This window comes from Diadema antillarum, unplaced genomic scaffold (assembly GCF_040938485.1).
Source record: "Diadema antillarum isolate AM-2024a unplaced genomic scaffold, OU_Dant_1.0 seq00000166_RagTag, whole genome shotgun sequence".
NCBI lineage: Eukaryota > Metazoa > Echinodermata > Echinoidea > Diadematoida > Diadematidae > Diadema > Diadema antillarum.
In genome coordinates this window covers 2,153,937-2,169,356 of record NW_027271236.1, presented here as the reverse complement: position 1 = coordinate 2,169,356, position 15,420 = coordinate 2,153,937, and the positions used below count along the sequence as shown (strand labels likewise).

At 38.6% G+C, this 15,420-nt stretch overlaps 1 protein-coding gene across 1 annotated transcript; it reads left to right on the top strand.

Annotated features, from left to right (window-relative positions):
* Positions 1 to 1,389: 1,389 nt before the first annotated feature.
* On the top strand, positions 1,390 to 14,849 carry LOC139728144 (RING finger protein 11-like). Its single transcript, XM_071639111.1, has 3 exons — positions 1,390 to 1,769; positions 4,976 to 5,124; positions 9,777 to 14,849. The coding sequence occupies exons 1-3, from the start codon at positions 1,671 to 1,673 to the stop codon at positions 9,949 to 9,951; spliced, it is 423 nt and encodes a 140-aa protein (XP_071495212.1). The 5' UTR covers positions 1,390 to 1,670; the 3' UTR covers positions 9,952 to 14,849.
* Positions 14,850 to 15,420: the final 571 nt, after the last annotated feature.

Genomic DNA, 15,420 nt, shown 5'->3' with positions numbered 1-15,420 from the left:
CAAAAAAGATAAAACTATTCCGCTAGGCGTTGATTGTGAAGCGGGAAGGGAAGGAGAATATGCTCAATGTACACACTCGTGTCAGCTTAATGTCAGCTTTGTATACTGTTTTTGATTTTTTGAAAAGGACCCCTTTCCGATTAGTTTTGTTAGAACCCTGCAATATTTTCAAACTTAGGAACGGATATGAATTCAACAAGTGACGGACTCCATGGTGCAACAGCTGGGCGCGGTCCCTGACGATGACTTTGTCCTATGGAGTTAGTAAATTCTGACCAGCAAGGAGGCTATACGTTTTGGCATATTTTCCAGAATATTTATATATTTTATGAATAAGCAAAACCATTCATTACTTTCCAAGTAATGACCGGAATAATTGTAGTCAAAGCGATACTCGCTGACTGGTATTGTCAATACATAACTTTAATGTGGCCCCTTTTATACCATAGGCCTAATGTTCTGGCAGCAGAGATTTTGTTCCGGCTTTTTGTAGCTTTATAGCTTGTTGAAAAGATGACATCATAGAAAAGAATTGCAGAAGTCAATGTCTAGACGTAAAATTACAAAGTATTATTTCAATTCTTTGTAAGAAATGAGAAAGATATATTGTTGTTCGTTTCTACTCACCAACTTGGCAATCCAATGTTGTTCACTTCAAAATGTTTACAAGGATGTCGAATAATTAGTTGTACTTTGTCAATTACCAGATTCCTAGCTCACGCTAACACGAGCCGACATTATGTTGGTAATACGATGTATTGATACTTATCGGTCATTTATAACCATAGCAATATCTTGGATTTATAATACCAATATTGAGATTTATAGAAGCATTATAAACGTGTATAATAACTTCGCTTTTGAACAGCCCCTAAAACAATAGGGGGGAAATGTATGTGTCCCGGGATGTCCATAACCCTATTCCCCCCCCCCCCCCCACCCCCCTTCCTGAGGATCTTACAAGTTAGCATTGTAATCTAAGTCAAAGCCTCGCTAATGATCCTCCATCCGGATCTAACAAAATCGCAATATTCTCTGAACAACGGCCTAGCGGATAGACGAGCCAAGGGGAACCCCTCGATTAGGTAAACTTTGTTTACAACAATAGTATGACGTCATCGGTCCGACTCACATTGCGGAGTGATATTTTTTCTAAATCGATGTATTTTTTCATGTTTTTCATATAATTTAGAATAATATATAATTTATGCTGAAAAAATATGAAAATTTTACTATTAAGGCGTGCAAATTAATCGAAACTGGATTAATACGAAGTACTAGGTTTTTATGTGGCGTATGGACATTACCAGCCGCTCGCTGTGATATGCGAATGTTATTGTCTGCCATATTGCCTCTCTCTTTCTGCGACTCTCCGTACAATCACCCGCAGAGGTGCCAGTTCTTGTCGGGTGTACGGACGGCCGTACGGTACGGCTTGCTGCTAGCGATAGACGTGTTGTGTTGGTTGGATAGATAGACGTGCGTAGTTTCCTATCCTACACATTTGTAGACTAGCATAGCAGCCAGAGAACCTAGGCCATTGTGTGAAGTGTTCTCGAGAACGAGTAACCAAAACTGATACTTGTCCTTATGAACATGACCAAGGAGAGGCAAGCACATAATTAAGCGTCTGAAGGCTCTGCTAGCTGTTTGTTGTAGTGCTCTTCAACATGGGGAACTGTCTTCAGGGCCAGACCGCCGATGATATTTCACTGCTTCACGACGACACAGAGGTTCACGAACGTTTGGGGCCTCCGCCGCCGTATCAGGTTGGACTCGTAAACAAAACATTGAACTCACAAAGCAGTTTTATGTTTGGTATTGTCTGCTTGAAATAATGCCAGTGGTCATGGATGGATGCGTGGGGAATAAAATTTTCAGTGTAGAGTCGTTGGCACGAATATTTATGAACAAATGATTTTTTAGATCTCATAATATTTCGTCCTTCGATATTACTATTAACGTTAGATAAAGTTCTCGTTCTTGAATTTATAGACAAGTTAAAGTAGGAAGTAGGGTCCTAGCATAAAGGAAAAAAAGAAGCCAGAAAAGGGGGGGGGGGGGTAGGGTGTGAGCCTGTGAGGAGTTTCAAGCATTTTGTGACTAACTCGGGCAAGTGGCCAATGGTTCCTTCTTTGTAGAGGTAACGTTAAGAGTTGTCTACTGTTTCTTGTCCACATGACCATCAGAGCTCAGTCTTGGAGTAGAATCTAAAAGTTAGATTCTAGTAGTAAAAAGAAAAGGGCATTATCGATATTGTGAAATAGTCCACCACTCCATTCACCGCCATTCATTTCGTCATAGCCGGTGACTGCTTTCAACCTCCATAGACTTTGCACATAGTGAAGACGCACACGCAGAACAAGAGGGGACCGGTATCACGATTTGGCCAAGAAAAGAGAAAAGAAAGTTGTTGGGCCTTGGCCCCCTGCCCACTCAAGAGTAGTCTTCTCCCACCAGATAGATCTATATGTAATCACAATCAAGTGCTTTGTCTGTGATTACACTACAGTAAGTTCAGTCCAAACATCAGGGTCGGCCAGTTGGGAGCAAAGATATTTACATGGATTCATCTCAAACTTGTCACACAGGTTCTAACTTTGTAAATGGGCCAGTTTTAACTGTAATGTTTTAAAAAAAAAAAATCATAATAAAAAAAAAAACATAACTGAAATAGAGTCTACTCATGTTGACTAACCATGTAGGCCTGATATAGAACCCTATACTGCCTGATTATATTAAATGTTGACTGATCTAGGTCTATTTTATCAACAAAAAAAAGTGTGAAAAAACAATAAAAAGATAAATCTAACTGAAATACTCATGTTGACTGTATTAGCCATGTAATATCACTGCTTGATTGTATTTAATGTAGACTGATCTATTTTATAAATATGTATATATTGCAGATATGTATTGTACCATTCTGGTTCAAATGCAGCTCTAGGAGTCTTTGTGTCTGTTTGCCCTGTGCCCATCAAAGTCAAGAACTGCAAGAGAGTGTCATAATGTATCATTTGCTTTAATTTCTCTGAAGATAGAACTTCAGACATGTTGAGTGTGTGCATAAGTGTGATATGGAGGTGACAACTCTTTCTTGTAGATTATTGACTCTATGGGACTCAGTTAAAAGAAAATTGGCTCAGCTTTTACTTGAAATGATCCTGATGCTTTCTCCTAAAAGTTGTGTGTCATTAAATAGAGGCATTGTTGATGAATCCCAAGAATATCACAGTGGAAATGTCCCAAGAATACAGTTGAAATGGATGGATACAAGTCATTTTTCTTCGTGTAGCCTATTCTCTTTTTAATGAGAAAAAAGGTGGATGGTGTCTGGATTTCCTAAAAAATTTATAGTTCTATATCCTTAGTAATCAAATGATTTTATTCGGAATGTTTAAAGACAGTGATTTCTTGAAACATGTCAGTATATCCAATTAAATTTTGAAAGGCAGTGAAACAAGGTTTTACTTTTAGAATGAAAGTGATAAGGAAAAGTTGTTGAGTCTGAACTTGATGATGCTCTTCCATTCACAGTACGAAGGCATGATTTTAACCCATACAGTTAAAATCTTTTCTGGGAAGTTTTGAAAATTATCTCTGATAGCAGGAGATGTGTATTATCTAACATTTCAAGTTAAATACACTTAAGCCATGCAATTGAATGTTTTCTCAAGAGGTAAACAATAACTGGCACATAAAATTTCAACTTGCAACATTAGTGTAGGTATCTTTGATGGACAGGCAGACCTGTTAACAAAAGTTTCCTACAAACATTGTAGTGGATCAAAGAACTTACAGTGCTGAGATGTTTCAGTTGTGTTACCAATAATGAGAAAAGATGAGATGTCATGGAGTTCTTTAAGAAGATGATTCATCTCATGTGCTTCTTCAGATTTCAAGTTTTTGACATTAGATTTGGAGAAAATTTTCCACCACCCAAAGAACTTTCCACAAATAGAGGGAAAGTGATATTTCAATGAGATTGCGCAGAGAACAGTTGTAATATTGATACAGATACTGTGCATAGGTGGGGGGGGGGGGGGGGGGGGGGGAATGACTCTCTTAAACTTCAGACATGCATTGGAATATGTTCAGTGGTACTGTAGACCTATATCATGCTTTATGGGGAGTGAGCAACCCAGGGAAATGAAAAAAAAATGTGACAAATTTGATGAGCTTAAAATCAAAATTATTTTTATCTTTCTTTCACCATCAAACACCTCTGAGAGGAAATCTGTGTACTTTAGCCTCTAGGTACAATGTTGTAGCTACAGCAATTTTGACCAGTCTTGGGCTAAAAACCCATTGGTCTGTAATTGTTTGTAGGAGTGGTTGCTTACTCCTCTGCACTCTTAAATGCCCAAAAATGTTATGTGCAACAACTACAGTCCCAAATTCTTTTTCCCTTTGGATTTGTCAGGAAGGAGATTTACCACACACACACACACACACACACACACACAAAAGACACACAACTTTATTGCTTGTCACAGCATGTTGCCTGTTTGTGTGTTGTTGTTTTTTTTCTTTCGATAAAGCTTTACAGAATGCAATAGTACCTTGTGGCAATATGTGATTGTAATTTACTGCATTTTAATCTCGTGAATATTTCATGCACCATGCTCATGTACAAATGTATTGATATGGTGCATACCATATTCCCATCCAGTGTAGAAGTCTTTGAATGAACGGTGTATCCCACATTTCTTGGTAAACAGAAGGCTGTTTCTGTGAACAAAATGAGATGAAATGTACACTGTTAGAACCTACAACACATAGGGGAGAACAAAAGGAGTGTGCTCAAAATCATTCTTTGGTTAACATATCAAGAGAATGATGTCTGCAAATATGAAATGAATGAATGACTTTGATTATTCTGTTCCCAATTATTCAAAGATGCTAATTAGAAATTGTTTTTTATAAGAACATCGGTAGTCTATAATTTGATATTCATCTTTGTGGCTGCATTCAGGAGGAAGCTCCAGTATATCATGTGACACCCAACCAGAGGAGATCAGCCAGTCAGCTGACGGAGGAGGAACAAATCAGAATTGCCAAACGAATAGGCCTTATACAGCACTTGCCCACTGGGCAGTACGACGGCAGCAAGAAAGCAAGAGAGTAAGTTTGAACCCTCTTCATTCTTTGTTCAAGCAATGATATCTCCTTTAATCATTCCTTTCACTTTATAAAATTTGCATTATCATCAATAACATCATAGCTCCACAAGATTCTTCATAAAGATTTCCATGTAACGTTGACATGAAGCAATACCTTTCATTATTTTTTTTCTTACATTTACATGTAAGGTTAGGGTATAATGCATATGATTTGTGATAAATCAGTATGCATAAAGATTGTTTTCTGGGGAAGGAAGATGATGGAGCAAGCTCCACAGTATGACTAGCGTGTGAGTCACATGGTGCATTCAGTCAAGAGTTTCATCTGCTCCTGTGTGATTTGTACCAAAGTCATTGTACATTTTGTTTTTACTGTGGTAACCAGCACAATACAAAGAGTGTTTTCTGCATGTGACTGTACTGAATGTTCAGTGGTCTCCAGCACTGTGATATATGCTTCGTCAGCTACTCAAAGAGGCGACAGTTGGTGACAGGGCAAATATGCAGTGTAAACAAGGTTAGCCTTCTGCATGTGAGTTCACAATAACCATGGGGTATAGGCATATCCTGGGTCTCGTAGGAACATTATGCCTAGCAATTTACTTAATTTTTGCACTGATATAGCAGCAATACACCTGACTCATTGCATAACCTACTGAATCATCTTCTCTTTTTATATTGGAAGCCCCCCAGTTACGGCCGGCATGTGTTACAGTGTTTTAAAACCAAATCAGTCTATATTCTGGTTAATATATAATGTCTGCAATCTGGGTTACGACAGTCATCATTTATAAAGGGAAGTATGCAACAAACTGGTAGTCATCAGTTTCCTTATTGTTGTAATTGCAAAACTGAAACCTGTACTGAACCAACATTTTGCTATCACTTTTGTTTACTTCATCTCATTTCTCTCTTTTTTCCCTGGGAAATAGCTTGTAAATGTGAGTTGTAAAATTAGAATTTATGTGAAGCGTGTGATTCACACTCCACTGATGTACAGTGCATGTACTGCAAGATTAGAGGTACAGTGTATAATGTGCATACACTGTACACATAGGCTGGATCTGAAATTATGGGGCTGCTATGCTCTTCCTCAAAACTTGAGTATGTTTAGTTTGGAAGGGATTCATTTCTTGGATCTTCCTCAAGGAAATTGGCAGTCTCCTATCCATGATTTCTTACAACTGTACCTCCTTAAGGCAAATCACTGTTTGTTCTAATTTAATGGCACTCTGTAAAGTAAAAGTCAAGGATAATGGTAGTGTGACTCGCTGCATACTGAGAAAAGAAAAGAAAACAACATAGGATGGCCAGCATTGCTATATTCTGTGTTACTTTCCATGCATATTATGGTTAAGTATGAAATGATTTTCAAAAACCGATGTCATATGACTCAAGATGTGTCTCCTTCACCAGTTTTAGTTTCTTACTCAGTCTTCAGTATTCATTTCTCCTCATCCTGTCTCCATTTTTCTCCTGACCTCACTTTCCCCTCTTGTTCTTCTTGTTATCTCATTGTCTACAATGTACCTACTTGCTTCAACTGTTGACCATATCTTCTCCTAATTGTAAACTTAACATCTTGGCTTGCCCACATCCTTGCCTCTAATTTTCTCTTCCTAAGAAGCAAAACAAGTTTAACAATCACTTCCTGCATTACTTATGCCCAGGTTTGCTGACTCGCATTCATGCACACTACATGACTATACATCTCATTGTCATGAACCTGACATACTTTGTACAGTTGCATCTTGATTACTATAAGTTGTAAGCCTTTGCATTGAAATTCTTTTTGTGTGTTTTGCCTCTGCCATGAAGTGTCACTGGAGGCATTCTTTTCCTTAGCTTCCTGTAAACTTTTGTGAGCCAAAACTTTGAGTATTATAGCAACTGAAATAGAGCTGTATATTTTCATTGTATTATTCAAATTCATATCGTCACTATTAAAGTGAAAGTGAAGCAAAACACATGAAGTTGCTTGGTGCTAAATGTCTGCAATACTGACTACTTGAGTACCCCATGTACTGACTATGTCAGGTCATGGAAAAGACACTTAAACACATTCAAATACCTTATTTTCGGTGCACATGACGACTTGTAAAATGTAGCACTTATGACATGGTCATTGAATTACTTGTATCATAGCCACAGAGCTGTGGGATCCACATATTTCCTGGTGTGTGCCAGAATATCATCTATGTTGACATTTTGACTGCAACAAGTTCCTGGTTGTTGAACTCAATCTCTCTACAGCTTGTTGAGTTGTTTACAGAAAGTGTATTTAGTACTGTAGTGAGCATGGGGATCAAAACGAGTGCTGTTGTGCTCTTGTTTTGGTAATCTTTCATGGTGTGCATGGTTCAGTAGTTTGACATCATACAGTGTTCTGTTTGAAGCAGGCATTCCAACTGTGCATAAAAAGACACTAGAATTTATACCTTCTGATGGAAATGGTGGTTACAAGATGTAGCATGGGATGAAGGCCAAAAGATAAGGGAAAAAATACCAATATGAAAGCACCCTTTGCATGTAAACACATGTACTCATGATGCAATCGGAGCCATCAGCAGTAGTTGCTTTTCACTGTGGTTTCAGAAGGGGAGTAAAATTCTGCAGCAACTTGCATTCTTTTTTGTGTACAATTCTTTTCAATGTAGGGCTATCAATCAAACCTGCTAAATTCTGTGAAGTTAAATCAACAAATCTGAGAGGCGACACTGTACTTTATTTCTTCACAAATCAAAGCATGTACAGCTGTAATATCCTATATAGGTACCTAGTACAAGGAATGAAATACAATGGCCCTGGTCCATTACAACACAATTGACAAGGACACAATACATAAAGTCTATAGTTTTATATACAGTATAAAAGATATAGATGAAGTCTATAGTTATACCCCCGCCAAACGAAGTTTGAGGGGGGTACATAGGAATCAGCGGACGGTCGGGCGGTCGGGCGGTCGGGCGGTCGGTCCGTTGCAAATCTTGCGTCGCGAACTACTTCCTCAGTTTTCAACCGATTCCCATAAAACTTGGCACAGATGTGTGCCTTGGGTTGTAGATGTGCAAGACGTATTTTTTGACAGTACCCAAAAGTATGTTGCCATGGTAACGGCATATTATGGGCAATGTACAAATCTTGCGTTGCGAACTCCTCCCACAGTTTTTGATTAATTTTTATGAAATTAGGTACAGATGTTCATCTGAATATGTTAATGTGCAAGACAGACATATATTTCCGCAGTGGCAAAAGGTGCGTTGCCATGGTAACGGCATGTTATTGGTAAAATATAGGGCAAAATGCTTCATGGCAAAACTGCTTCATCAGTGTTCTTCCAATTCTCATGGAATTCATATTGAATGTTTGTCTTAGGATATAGGTCAGCATGACACATTTCTTGACAGTGACAAAAAGTATGTTGCCATGGTAACAGCTCACATATTATGAGCCAAAATGATGGAAAATTTTGTGTTGCAAACTACTTCCTCAGTTTTTGCCCAATTTCCATGAAACTTGGTACAGATGTGTGCCTTTGGTTGTCGATGTGCAAGACACATTTTTCGACAGTACCCGAAAGTACGTTGCCATGGTAACGGCATATTAATGGCAGAAGATCAAGGAAAGATCTTGCGGATTTAACTACTTCCTCAGTTTTTTGACCAAAGCTTATGAAATGTTGTTTTGACCAAAGCTTATGAAATGTTGTTTGGCGGGGGTATAACCAGTCGCTGTAGCGACATTTCTAGTTTTGATTTGTATTATCCCTATTGAGTAATCCAAAGTCTTGCGCAAAATAGTCTTGATGTTTTCCAGACATCCTGGATAGTTAGTTGTATGGATACTGTATTTCTGTGAAAATGATATTGACTGTCGTGCACAGACAGTATCAATATTTTTATTTCCAAGAACAGGGGCGGATCCAGGAATTTTGTAAGGGGGGGGGCGCAACTAATATTTCTGGTGCCACTTCCGGGTTTCATTTCATTTTTTTTTTCTTGATTTTTTATTTTTTTTAAACAAAAAATAAAGGGGGGGGGGGTATGCACCGGTTGCGCCCCCTCTGGATCCACCACCGAAGAAAGAGTTTGGTTGCTATGTATACATCCTATGTCTTATAGCAAAAGCATAACTTCAACAAACTACCGATATTATAAGATGTTGTTAAAGGGATTGTATAGTTTTGGTTGAGATCTAACTTCAGGTTTCTAGCATTTTTTGTTGAGATAATGAGAAACCTCTTCTGAAGGGTGAAAAAGCATGTAATTCCAAGAGGAATTCAACATTTATTTGATGAAAATTGGTTTTGAAATGGCTGAGATATTCAAAACAGAGCAATCCAAATAAAAGGTGGGACCCACCTTTTATTACGATTGCTTTGTTTTACCTTGTTTGGGGATGTCTCAGCCATGCCAAAACTGATTTTCATCAAATAGTTCTGTGCTATTTCATGAGTGGCTTCTTGATATCTCGCAAAAAGTTAAAAGCCCAATCATCGTCTCCACCAATACTATACCATCCCTCTTTAATGCTGATTGTATTGCGTGTATACAGGCCAAAAAATACAGGACGGTATTCAATGAGACTGTCAAGCACATGAATCATGCATGGTGTATCATTTTCTTTTTGTACATTTCTCTGTTTTCTTTGCAGATGTGTGATATGTATGCTAGATTTTCAGCTAGGAGACCCGATACGACTGCTACCCTGTATGCACATCTACCACACCAAATGTATAGACGATTGGTTGATGCGTTCCTTCACATGTCCCTCGTGTATGGAGCCTGTGGAAGCCGCTCTTTTATCCACCTATGATGACGGACACTGAGACCCCATGCATCGGGAGATGTGAAATTTTGTACATATCCTGGAACGAAGGTAATCAGTGGAGCAGATTTAATGAAAGAACAAACATGGATTTATCATTGCAATGATTGGATGGTCAGAGTGATGCGTGGGAATTAGAGTACCTACCTGCTTGACAGGCTAGAGTGCTTTTCCTGACATGGCTATTTTTGATACGAAGATTTCCATCCCTGTGGACTCCCACTGAGAGACATCCAGGACCACTCTGTGTCGTAATGACGCAACTTCTTACAACGCTTGACAGTCATCATTTTTTATTGCTTCATACATCGCAATAGAGCTGTGTGTATTCACTGAAAACCTGTTACCAGTCTCTATCTATTTCCCCTATAGTCCTGAGAATGTTCGTTCCAGGTGAATGACTATTGGCTTGGGATAAATCGCAGTTTACCAAGATCAACACTGTGCACAATGTAGGGATACAGCAAGCACTAGAAATGCATACATGTACAGTGTATATTTTGTGTACAGTGGAAGAATATCAGCTGTAGAGCATTGTAAAGCACTTGTAATACATCACATATTCAGATGGTATACAGTAACAAACACACACAAAAAAGACAGATGTTGGAAGTGTGATATTTTGGCGGCTGTGTAGGGTAGTCTCTTACACGTGTTATTGCAGCGTACTTACTGTATAGGTACCCTTAATTTACGTAATCGTAGGCCACATATGATGTCATTAGAAAGAAATGATGTAAATTGTGGGTATGTTTTTAAAGTTCAGTCCAATAGTGCAAACTTCATTTTGGAGGAAGACAAGGATAGCATAATTATTCGGTTAAAATAGGTCTAGAGGCCAATTTCATAAAGATGTCTACAAGTCTTATAAGTTGCTTGAATGGCAGTAACTGTGGCAACGATTAAATGATGTTCAAAGCTGGTTGATAGTTTTCTGTCTGCTACCATGATAAGAGCTTTATTTCAGCTGATAATGATTGAAACTGTTCCCATGAGGTCCAGTTGAATGTATCCCTTATAGTCCAATTTATGGTATGAAGCAAATACATAATTGTATACGATATGTTTACAATCTTCCAGTCATTGCATTCCCCGTCTGATAGAATTCTCATCTGTAGTTACAGATGGAGACCTTGTTCAGTCATTAGGTAGTGAACAGCCATAAGAAGAGGAAGTACATAGCATTAAAAATCTCTTTGACAGGTAGATTAGTTTCACATACCTAAAATTACCTATGTATGGATGTTCAGCAGATATGGATACCTTTGATTGTTACTGTGTAAACGAGAAGCAAGCACATGTTGCCCAGATAAGGTATCAATTCCATTGTACCACTTTATAGGCCCTACCCCATTTGAGTGCTACTAGCCAGTTACCATTCCTTTTGTCTTTGAATTTTGTCAACTGAACATTCACAATAACTCTGAAGAATCATTCTTGTTAGCAGTTTATACAAAAGCCTACATCTACCAATATCCCAAATCAAAGAAGATTACCTTTTTGTTAACGATAAGGGGTTCTCATTTTGATAGCATGCCTTGTAGTGCGTTTGTTCCCATACAGATTACATTCAATGGCAGTGAGGAAAGTCTCTATGCTGGCACACTACTGTAGTTGTAATTGAAAAAAAATTTTGAAAATCAGCTGTAGAAAAAAAAAAAAAAAAAGAAGAAGACATGCGCAAAGAAGTGATGCAAGGATTGTGCCGAACATATTCAGGGGGCTGTGATTTTTATGCCAGGTCAGTGCTTTGCATACACTGTATATGCACTGTTGAGGACTGATACAATTTACCTTGTACAGTATGTGATTACATAGTGTTGTCTCATTCAAGAGTATCACCTAAAATTTACTTGCTGTGATGTAGAACTCACTGATGCCATGAATACACATCAGCATGTAGGAAGAGGTGTGACCCAAAGCCACATTCTGTCTAGGATTGTTTTCCTGTCTGGGTAAGCCAAAAATATCTCCAAGGAATCGGTTTTAATGAGGCAGATCCTTTCCAGGCTGTGCTCAATCATTTACTATATTTAAATGTTTCTTATATGCCTCATTACTGCATGCTTATGAATTTATACAAAGTGTGAATATAGAACAAGTACAAAAACTCACATTTGTCATCAGTAGATGCACGTATGTAGAATATAAATTGAATAATGTGTATAAAGAAGTATGTTTAGCATGCACTTTGCACACGAACTAAATATTATTGCCAAGTTTGCAGGTTAGTTACTATGTAGTTTCTAACTTGTGTTACACAACAAGTTTTTATAAGTACATTGTAGGTGTTTTGAGGTATTGGTCACAACATTCCTGCTGCTAAAGGATGGTTTCTGTGGCGATGTTGGAATACAAAGGCTTACTGAAGCAAACAGATAATGACAGTAATATACCACATCAGTGTCCCACTCTCTACACAGCCTGGGAATCCCCAGTTTTTTATCTCAGCCAGAGCAGTCTTGTCCGTTGAACTCTGTCACTAATCCTAGTAGAGGGTATCATGTTGAGAAAGCCCTGTATCTCTTTCCATATTTCTCATTTTCTGAATGTTGTATGAGTGGTTAATTTGTTGGCGTATAGTGTCATCTTCTTTGAATAATATACTGGGCTATGTCTTGTGATTGACTCATTTTATGGGTGTGAAGGAGGATAAGATGCTATATCTGGTTTCTGTTGAATATCAGGTGTGCAGCTGGAGTGATTATTGCATGATTGTAAATTGTAATAGATAACAAAAAGATTTTTTTTTAAATATAAATTCTTGTCATTTGAGATATCCCAGGATCTCCTTCTTCCCTTTTGTTCTCTTTGTACCCATTCAATGAGAGAAAACCAAAACCCAATGTATGGATGAGAAAGAAGTAGGCATAGAGAGTACTGTGCTCACTTCAGTCTTGTATTACATTGTACATGTATATGTTTGTATGTTATACATGTATCTGAAGACAGAGTATAATGCCATCCTAGGATATTGGCAGAAGTTCAAAGGTCACTCCTAGTAATGTAGGCTCCCATCCTCTTTCCCCCGGTCTGCCAGACTGTGTTTATGATGCTATATATAGGTGTAAGGGGAAAAACAGGGTTGCTGGCCATGAGTTGGGGGTGGGGGGGGGGGGGGGTTGGTGTTTCATGCCACGAGTGTATGAGACACCACTCATAATCACACACATGCACATCAGCCATGGATGACTCTCTCCTGCAGTTGGCTCAACAGCTATTGTGACGAAAGCTGTGGAATTTATCAGGATCAGAGCTAGCATGTAACATCAGCCGTCTACTCTGAGTACATTTCATTGGCAATCCTACATGAATTTATCCTTGTGTCTTATGTTACAATTAGTCACCTCGAGATCTTGGCTCAGCTTTCTTTCTATCCAGTCTGCTGTTTGCAACAGTGCTATTTACAAACTTAATTTTTGGGATGAATGTAAGGTCTGACCGATTGGCCAGTTAGCAGATTCAAGTGTTTTTATAGTTGGTACAAATAATATGTTATAGGACCTGCAGAGATTGGATCATGTACTTTATTCATGATGATATACAAAGAGTTGAACACATAGTTGCATACAACATATTTCTAACATATAGGCCCTATGGTTTAATATACAGTGCATTACTTGGTCACCAAGATGTAATTGTATCTAAACCATCTTTTATTTCATTCTGCTTTGTGCATTCGTTACAGGAGTTTTTTCCTTTAATAGAGAACATGTTTAAACAGACATACCCATCTACGCAGTATCTGAACTGTCAATTTAATTTTATTCTTGGCGTTGGGTCACACAAATTCCCTAATTTAATGCCATGCGACTTTTGATGGTAAAAGGCATTTGCAACCTGTTTGGATTGTGCCTGATGTACATGTAGATAAAATAACACAAAGGGAACGTATGGGAGTGTTTGTCCTTGTGTTTACAATGCAATGTCAATTGTGCTGATTGGTCAGAATCTGGGTGTCAAAATTGAGTTTTAGTACATTTCTTTTCTTAGAACTTAGCAATAAAACATCCTCTGTAGTAGGCCTGGATTCAGATAAATGGATTTTAGTGTGCATAGTTTCCCCACCCCCAGCTTTTTTTGTGAGTTGACATAACATAAAAGTATACATGCATACAGTCATCATCATTGCATGTGTTAGAGAAGAGAGTAATAAGTAGCTTTAGTGTCAGGTTTGAGAGACATTAGGCCCGTTCACACACAAGGGAAAAAGTGCGATTTAAAAATCGATTTTCTTATCGCGATCAAAATTTCGAAATTTTTTCGTGTGTGGACAGAAAAATCTCACTAATTACCGCGATCCTTATCGCGATCCAACTCGCACTATTAGTGCGATTTTTCAGAATAATCGCGATTATTTTGCTTGTTTACAAAATCGAGTCTCTTTGAATCGCGCGCACACGAAACTCTATTGGGACTGCGTGGTCAGTCTTCGGTCATGCAAGTTTCGCACATGCACAATTTGGCCACTGATCGTTCTTTCCTTGCTGCATAGTGCGATTGTTCCCTGTGTATGAACGGTCGGAAAAAAAAATCGAAATTTGGATCGCGATTGTAATTTCGATTTCCGTTGTGTGTGAACGGGCCTTTTGAGACTCATCCTGAGAGCAAGGCCTTTGGGAGGTCATACTGTGTGCCATTGTTCTTTCACAGGACTGTGATGTCACCAACCAACTAGTAGTCATGCAGAGGGCAAAATGTGCGAGATCAGCCTAGCTGGTAATTAGGGAGTTGTTTCCAAGAAGTGTTGTCATGGTGACTCAAAGTCCCTGTGCTTCCTATGACTTGCCCAGGTCATGGCTGTGGAGCTGCAACAATGTAAAGTGTACCTTAGGTTGGAGAATATTGTTGTCTCAGATGTTTATAATGTTTGTTCTTCTCTGCTAATCTAACAGACCTATCCAGGACCCTGAAAGCACTCCATGATACTCAATGATAGTGTACAGGAAGAATTGAGAACTGCAGTTTTGAGTTTGCTCATTTATTGGTAGCGTCATACCCTGCCGATAATGTAGTGTCAATATGCAAGTCTTTGTTTGCTAGATAAGAAAGTAAACAAAATAGACCTGTACAGTGTGCTCGTAAAGATTCTCCTGAGTGTTATGAAAGCCCATATTTCTTGAATATTGGAATCCTGCAAACTGGGTAGGCATGAGAGGGAATTGACGATACATGTTAGTCACCCTACACGCTACAGGGGTGGTTCAGTGAATATAGCAGTCTTAGTTTTCACACATGATACCAGCATGCTGACATTGATCTGTGCTGAGCTCAGTTAACTTGTTGATGACTTGTCCCAAGTTTCCTCAGGCAGATGTCTATGGGATATGCGTATTATAGTAAAATCAGCTCACCCTAACAGGTTAAAGGGTTAGGATTGGTGGTCAGGCTTCATCTCCCCTCCTACATCTTTGTTTTGAACCAATGTCACAAAGATGACCATTGGTTATTAATATCGGAGGGAGTTAGG

What these genes read in the sequence shown, in the direction of transcription:
- LOC139728144 (XM_071639111.1), top strand. Translation starts at nt 1,671, where the DNA reads ATGGGGAACTGTCTTCAGGGCCAGACCGCCGATGATATTTCACTGCTT. An exon ending in GGCCTCCGCCGCCGTATCAG is followed by an intron (nt 1,770 to 4,975) that starts GTTGGACTCGTA and finishes GGCTGCATTCAG; the next exon opens with GAGGAAGCTCCAGTATATCA. An exon ending in GGCAGCAAGAAAGCAAGAGA is followed by an intron (nt 5,125 to 9,776) that starts GTAAGTTTGAAC and finishes TTTTCTTTGCAG; the next exon opens with ATGTGTGATATGTATGCTAG.